The sequence below is a fragment of the Glandiceps talaboti genome, chromosome 3 (genome assembly GCF_964340395.1).
Source record: "Glandiceps talaboti chromosome 3, keGlaTala1.1, whole genome shotgun sequence".
Lineage (NCBI taxonomy): Eukaryota > Metazoa > Hemichordata > Enteropneusta > Spengelidae > Glandiceps > Glandiceps talaboti.
Window position 1 is genome coordinate 31,079,384 of NC_135551.1, and position 9,043 is coordinate 31,088,426.

Below are 9,043 nucleotides of genomic sequence, written 5' to 3' on the forward strand. Positions count from 1 at the left end.
TTAATATTCCTCTCCTTCCTCTTCACCTTCACCTTCCACGGAGTCGACACCGACTTCTTCGTAATCTTTCTCCAAAGCTGCCAAATCTTCACGAGCCTCAGAGAATTCACCTTCCTCCATACCTTCACCGACGTACCAGTGGACGAAAGCACGCTTGGCGTACATCAAGTCAAACTTGTGGTCAAGACGAGCCCAGGCCTCAGCAATAGCAGTGGTATTGCTCAACATGCAGACAGCACGTTGTACTTTAGCCAAGTCACCACCTGGTACAACAGTTGGTGGTTGGTAATTGATACCGACTTTGAAACCAGTTGGACACCAGTCAACGAACTGGATGGTACGTTTGGTCTTGATGGTGGCAATAGCAGCGTTGACGTCCTTTGGTACAACATCACCACGGTACAACATACAGCAGGCCATGTACTTGCCGTGACGTGGGTCACATTTGACCATCTGGTTGGCTGGCTCAAAGCAAGCATTGGTGATTTCGGCAACTGTAAGTTGTTCGTGGTAGGCTTTCTCAGCTGAGATGACTGGGGCATAGGTGGCTAGGGGGAAATGGATACGTGGGTAGGGTACCAAGTTGGTCTGGAACTCTGTCAAGTCAACATTGAGGGCGCCATCGAAACGCAGGGATGCAGTGATGGAGGAGACGATTTGACCAATAAGACGGTTCAAGTTAGTGTAGGTTGGACGTTCAATGTCGAGGTTACGACGACAGATATCATAGATAGCTTCGTTGTCAACCATGAAAGCACAGTCAGAGTGCTCCAATGTGGTATGGGTGGTCAGGATAGAGTTGTAGGGTTCGACTACTGCAGTGGAGACTTGTGGTGCTGGGTAGACAGCGAACTCAAGTTTGGACTTCTTACCATAGTCAACAGAGAGACGTTCCATCAACAGAGATGAGAAGCCAGAACCGGTACCACCACCAAAACTGTGGAAGAGTAGAAAACCTTGGAGACCGGTACATTGGTCAGCCTATGAAACAAATAGAAATGTTAAATATTTGTTATTGAAGGTGAATTTTTTTCTTATAGTGTAAAATTGTTTGTGACTGAATTGAAGTAAACATGGAGTGATAAAAAGACATCAAGAAATAAAGGGAAGGAACAAATTAAAGTCACAATTGCCTGACAGGTCAATAAAAAAACAGTCCCTTACACAAAAAAGAGCCTTTTTAATAACTAATAAGTCCATTAATAGCACGAAAGCTAGTTCAAGTGTTGGGCTTCAAAATGATCGACTGAAGAACTTCATGACAGTCGATTTAATTTATGTCATTATGTATATGCACGGTTATTCGTTGCTTCCGGTTGGGTTTATACCATGTCCACGTCTCTTTTAGAATATGCATGTAAAATGAATTTAATGGATTTTTTCCTCATGAGAGACGCTGGCCTAATACTGTGTACGGTTTTAATCCTGCAAAATAATTCACAAAAAGAGACCCGAAGCGTTGAAAATCAACTCACCAATTTTCTGATTCTGTCAAGCACCAAGTCAATGAGTTCTTTGCCAACAGTGTAGTGACCACGGGCATAGTTATTAGCGGCGTCTTCCTTTCCTGTGATCAATTGTTCGGGGTGGAACAGTTGACGGTAGGTTCCAGTACGGACTTCATCTAAGGGAAGAAATTGGACGAACGTTAGTATTTAACGAACTGATGCGACATAGACCAAGCAATCAAATATACAACCAACCAACTATTTAACTGTTATTTTCGTTTCTCCCCCCCCACAAGAAAAATATATATTATTGAACGTTAAATGACTAGTTTTGACGACAGCGAAAATTGAAATTTAATATTAAAATCTCTTACCAATTACTGTTGGTTCCAAATCAACGAAGACAGCACGTGGGACGTGTTTGCCTGCACCAGTCTCGCTGAAGAAGGTGTTGAAGGAGTCATCACCACCACCAATGGTCTTGTCACTTGGCATCTGACCATCAGGCTGGATACCGTGTTCCAAACAGTACAACTCCCAGCAGGCATTACCGATTTGTACACCGGCTTGGCCGATATGGATTGAGATACATTCACGCTGTAATTAAAGTAGGAAAGAGAGAATAAACTTACTAGTATTACCAACTTGACGGTAGGATCAAGACATTCAACTGATAGAGAATGACTTGTGGTTTGTACTGAGATGTTCAAGACAAGAAAAACTACACCATACACCTATCAGTAACAATATCTCTATTGACTATACATATGGACTATACATCAAATCTGCTGACCTGGTGATGCCAAAGCTGGTCAGAAGTTTTCGAAAAGAATTTTCTTGAGACTCTCCAGTTTTCATTTATGTTGATGTAAAAACCTCATTAAGCTTATGATATAAGTTTGGAAATAATCTTAAACAAATCAGAAATAAGGAGAAACTAAAAACAGTTCCCATACATTTTGAACTTCTAGTATTTTGCCATCGCTACACAGTATAACTTACCATATTGAACTCTGATCAGTTAGAACTCAGTAACGTCTCACAGTGACCGCTGCAACGTCGGCTTAGTAAGAAATGATAGATGACCGTTGGCATGATTCTTTTATAAAGCTTAATGTGGCTGTAACATAGCAACGGTGAGATGATTCAAGATCTTCTTTTGTTCACAGCACATTGTATTGGAAGAAACAAACCGGTTGTCAATGGTAACAGCATCAGTAATGATGTTTATCGATGACATATTTATTGTCTGAATCAGATTTTGATTGCAATTCTCGTAAAACGTAAATGATGTAACTAAGTTTTAGTTTGTTGTTTGTTTGACCTGTTTTTCTTTCTTACATGTACAAGAAGGCGTACATAATACTGTTTTATCATTGATTTGTAAACATTAAAAGTTTAATTTTGATAAAAGATCGGCTTGATAGTCTACACGTCAGATTTGGAGTAATACTACTAATGCCAAATAAACTTTACACACAGTGTATTAAACTAAGTTGTCATTTGTCTGTGCCTCGATGATAACATTTTTCTTTGTAAAGTTTAGTTTTCCTGCCTTTGTTTAGTTTTACGATTACGAGTCTGTAGAGTGTTTGATGGGTCAATAAAACTAGACTTATTGATTGTTTACTAATACAACAATCAGATACCACTTCAAGTTATGTTCCAATTTGGCAAGTCTGTGACAACTTGTTTATGACCATTCATTGTTACAAACGGTGAATGACGCAATATTGTCATCATGTACGTATATACTAGAACAGTTTTACCACTACCACAAATACTTACAACAGATGTAAAACTAAAGAGGTTTTGAAATGAAATATCACAAATTCTTGAGATGCACATATTCACTATTGTTTAATCAAAACAACTGATGTTGTCCATGAATAGAAATATTTAATTGAATTGTATATAAAGCCTGAACATTTGCTTTGTAGCACAAGTGGAACATTAGAGTGAGACGTAGTCGGCTGTCAACTTTTACTGATAGTTATCATGGATATATTGTAAAATGTGTGGCCGATATAGATTGATCTAATTGCTAAGAATTGTCTTATGCAAAGGGAACGTACATGATATTACGAAAGTACAATCCAATGTTGTCCTGGTCGGCCTAAACAAGTGATAGCTTGCCATCAAAGAAAGGTTTACACATACCTTCGAAATATTAAAACTACTGTGATCAGTTATAGTCGATCGTATGATATCAATTTTGTTTGTAATTCATGATTTGCGAAAGTCAGCTTGAAGTGTACTCCTGATTATAACTACTTTTATCAATAACTTCACTGACATACGACAAATATAATACGCTTTCTACAATCCTCGTCATGAACCACGGGAATGTTTTACTGCGAACCACAACATGAAAACAATTATGTCTGTTACATAATAGTCTAGATGTACCCATGGTATCGAATCGTCTCTCTTGATCAAGAGAGATCTTAAGATTTGATGACACAGATAACACCACAGGGACACGTATTGTTGCTTAGATTGCTGCCCTGGAATCCTGCTGCTACAAATGTATCAATCTTTATATACTAGTAGAAATATTATATAGTCAAAAGGTTGTTATATTTAGTCTGTAGGCCAGGAAAACAACAATCTAAGAAATATTACACGCCCCTATGGATAGCACTAGAAGACTTACATGATAGACATGAAATTTTTGTTCTTGTCTTTGGTTACATCAGTCCTATCTTTTCCAATACTGAGGACACTATTCGCAATGTGAATGGCTGTATTATGATGTCAAAGGTATTCTACGTCACGTGATCTGCATTCTTTGCACGAAACCTTTTCCCTTTGATTAAAAAAATGGCCTGGTCAGTATAAACGTGATTCAATGATCTCCATATCAAGATACACTTCAATTTACAATCCCACTTGTCGACTTTTTAAAAAGATTTTGGACGAGACAAGAATCAGTTGATTAGATTTTGGTGGAGATCTGATTCAACATTTGGATATTTCATACTGAAGATTAGTTTTAATCACAGGTACCCGAATCAATCTGTGATAGCACCACATAAATAAATTACCCAGATTTCCACATACATGTACATTGAAATGACACATTGAGCAAATATACAAAATGGCCCATATGACCTATGGCAGAGATTGGGATCCAAACTGGATTGACAGCCACCCCATCATGAGTACATACAACACAACTCCACACATATGAAATAAAGACTAATTTTATTGGAAATGAATTTATTAATCTGTTTTGAGTAGTATGAACATTGCAAACTATAGTAGGTGCAATAGCTACTAGTAAGATAATGTGATTCATTCTTATATCACATCTACACTACTCTAAGATAATCAAGTTAAATTTTCATATAGGTTACCTATCACTCATAAAATACCATTTATATTTCTTGGACATTTAATCGTGCTGAACTTGACTATTCCATACCAGCACTGAAATACTTCAATTTTTTACTTTTTGGAGTTTTATTGAAACTGGACTAAACTATTCCATACCAACATTCAAGTACTTCAATCACTACCAAGGTTATGTACAAATACAAGCTGGTAGTTACAATGTAAAAAAACAAAAACAAAACTACTTTCTCTTGTCATGAAATGTCAAAAGTTGAAATCTGAGATGTAGGTATATCGAAAATTAATTATATAGTTTGAAATGTTGCGGAAGAATATCATCGCTATAAATATCAAATAAAACAACAAATGTTTCTTGGTTATGAACTGAGCCATGTTATTGGGTAATTCTACAGCTTACAAGCCAGTTATGAATCAAGTTGTGCTATTGGTTGATTCTACAGCTTACAACCAGTTATGAATCGAGCTGTACTATTGGGTGATTCTACAACTTACAGCCAGTTATGATTCAAGCTGTACTATTGGGTAATTCTACAACTTACAGCTAGCTCTGACTCAAGCTATGGCATTGGACATCATAACTTGCACTTTGTAATGAACAGAGCTATGCTACTGAACAACTTTGTAATGAATCAAGATATGCCATTGGATAACATTATAATTTGCAGCTATTTATGAACCAAGCTACGTCATTGGCTAATATTATAATTTGCAGCATGTGATGAACCGAGCAATGCAATTGGACAATGTTAACATGCTATATAGTATGGTATAAATTAAGTGATATCATGAAAAATGACTACAAATCGTGTGAGTTCTCAAGCTATGGAAGTGAAAAAATAATACAAGTTGTTTCCATATACTACATAGACTCAGTATGAGTTGACTTCATATCATGTGTTTTCAAAAATGGCAAAGAGATGTAATATGACATCAAGTCTGATCTGACTGGATAAAATGGCAGTGAGTATAGACACACAAATCAGCTGTGTTTGTTTGTTTGTATGTATGTATGTATGTATGTATGTATGTATGTATGTATGTATGTATGTATGTATGTATGTATGTACTAGTATGTATGTGTGTGTGTGAGTGCACGTGCCATGTATGCATGCATGTATTTATGTATGTATGTATGTGTGTGTGCGTGTGTGTGTTTGTGAGTGTGTGCATGTGCGTGTCTGTATGTATGTAATTTACGACTAAAATTGCAAACATAGACAGAATTCAAGGCATAATTAACTTCAATGAGGCAACTGTCTGTCAAACACAAACAAATAGAGACGAATACTATCATGATGAAATTAACAAATGTCTCCTGTCACATTACTCAACTAGACCAGATGGTTTGACATCATTATGCTGATGACATCTTAATGATTCTGACAAAATCTATATATTAATTTCAAACTAGCCTTGAAAAAAAGGTATCTTTATCTCTACTGAATATTATCTATTTGTCAGGAATCTTTATCCTTCATTTATTGGTAAGACTAACCTCAAAAATAGCCTAAAAACAAATGCTTGAATATTTGTAAGGTTTCTTTTTGTCAGCTAAAATTCAGACAATTATAATTTGTCTGAGACAATTACATGAATGCATAAGTAATGAAATATAGAATGGCTAGTATCAAAATATTACATCTCAAGACTACAATTTTACTAACACTACCTTTTAGAAAACAAAAACAAATTAGTTACAAGGTAGGTGAGTAGTGGAATGTACTAACGTTTTATTTTGCTGTAATTAATTAATTATACACATTATCTGTTATCTAACTGTATGTGGAGATGTTTATATGAATTGCTGATATCAAATTTGACATGTTCACATATCAAATTTCAATAGCTTGATACAATCAACTAACTCTATAGCACACATACTAAGACACAATATTATATTTGAATGTCTTCATTTTATGTTTAGTTTTTACCCTTTCTGTAACCCTATGTAATTACATCCTATATATAGGGTATCAGACTTCTAATGACTTGGTTTCTGTAACTCTATGTAATTACATCCTATATATAGGGTATCACACTTTAATGACTTGGTTTCTGTAACTCTATGTAATTACATCCTATATATAGGGTATCACACTTTAAATGACTTGGTTTCTTTTAACCCTATGTAATTACATCCTATATATAGGGTATCAGACTTTAGTGACTTGGTTTCTGTAACTCTATGTAATTACACCCTATATATAGGGTATCAGACTTTAGTGACTTGGTTTCTGTAACTCCATGTAATTACACCCTATATATAGGGTATCAGACTTTGGTGACTTGGTTTCTGTAACACTATGTAATTACACCCTATATATAGGGTGTCAGACTTTAGTGACTTGGTTTCTGTAACCCTATGTAATTACACCCTATATATAGGGTATCAGGCTTTAAATGAATTGGTTTCTGTAACTCTATGTAATTACACCCTATATATAGGGTATCAGACTTTAGTGACTTGGTTTCTGTAACCCTATGTAATTACACCCTATATATAGAGGGTATCAGGCTTTAAATGACTTGGTTTCTGTAACTCTATGTAATTACACCCTATATATAGAGGGTATCAGGCTTTAATGACTTGGTTTCTGTAACTCTATGTAATTACACCCTATATATAGGGTATCAGGCTTTAAATGACTTGGTTTCTGTAACTCTATGTAATTACACCCTATATATAGGGTATCACACTTTAAATGACTTGGTTTCTGTAACTCTATGTAATTACACCCTAGATATAGGGTATCAGACTTTAATGACTTGGTTTCTGTAACTCTATGTAATTACACCCTATATATAGGGTATCACACTTTAAATGACTTGGTTTCTGTAACGCTATGTAATTACACCCTAGATATAGGGTATCACACTTTAAATGACTTGGTTTCTGTAACGCTATGTAATTACACCCTAGATATAGGGTATCACACTTTAAATGACTTGGTTTCTGTAACTCTACCCTAGATATAGGGTATACGGCTAAGGTTAAGGACTGTGCAAAAATGCTTAATTTCCACTTGTGTTTTTTTTTGCTTAAACAAAGTCCCATTGGAAATAATGTTAAGTTTTATGCCCAAGTATAACGCTTGTGTTGTAACTACATAAATTAGTGAACCTGGAGCAGGCAATAAAGATAGTTCTTCATTTCAGTGAAAATCAAATCCATTGAAAGTATAACATTACACAGTATCAAGATTGTATTTGATGGTTCTTACTTACATAACAAATTAAAGCACACTTAAAATACAGCCAAGTAGTTGAAAATACTAGTAACATACTTCAATGGGGAGTTCATTGCTAGTCTATTTGTAAAACTCTACAATATCTTTACTACTTCACAACCTGTGTACAGTAGTTAATCACAAAATATCTAGTTAATGTTACAAAAGTTAACACTATGCTACTATACTTATTATAAATGTTTTGACACTGTGACAAGGATAGAAAGCCCTCTCTTTTGGGTACAGTGCCCTCTGCATTGGGCACAGAGCCCTCTACATTGAGTAGAATGCACCCTACATTGGGCATAGTGCCCTCTACATTGAGTAGAAGCCCTCTCTTTTGGGTACAGTGCCCTCTACATTGGGCACAGAGCACTCTATGTTGAGTAGAATGCACCCTACATTGGGCATAGTGCCCTCTACATTGAGTAGAATGCACCCTACATTGGGTACCTTGCCCTCTACATTGGGTACCTTGCCCTCTACATTGAGTACAGTTCCCTCTACATTGGGTACCTTGCCCTCTACATTGAGTACAGTGCCCTCTATATTGGGTAGGATACACTCTACATTGGGTACAGTGCCCTCTAATATGATGTGCGGTGAAACTTTGAAAGTTCATGAAAATATGTGTGACCTGAAGTAAAAATACAAATAAAATACTTTGAAAAACAGTCTTCCTTGTGTCAATATTACTGGGTAATGACTGAACTAAGACAAGTGTTTACAATTCAAAGACAAGTAAACTTCCAACCACTAATCTATCAATAGTATTATATAATCCTTTTGTTGTTTTCTTAAATTTATTGTCAATGTACAACTAGAAGGGACATCTTTGTCATTGACGCCTTGAAACTTTGTTTTTGTCCATAAAGTGTTCATCAAATCTTGAATGAGTAAGACATCAAATATTTTCATGCTTCACATATCTCATCACTTTCATTGTTAAGGGACTTGGTGTCACTTGTCATCGGAAGCAAACGATTCCCAATGTCATTGTTAAGGGACATG

The 9,043-nt window shown here is 35.9% G+C and overlaps 1 protein-coding gene across 1 annotated transcript; it reads right to left on the reverse strand.

Moving 5' to 3' along the window:
• On the reverse strand, positions 1-2,000 carry LOC144454014 (tubulin alpha-1A chain-like). Its single transcript, XM_078145418.1, has 3 exons — positions 1,823-2,000; positions 1,476-1,624; positions 1-981 (listed from the first exon to the last, which is right to left on the reverse strand). The coding sequence occupies exons 1-3, from the start codon at positions 1,941-1,943 to the stop codon at positions 1-3; spliced, it is 1,251 nt and encodes a 416-aa protein (XP_078001544.1). The 5' UTR covers positions 1,944-2,000.
• Positions 2,001-9,043: the final 7,043 nt, after the last annotated feature.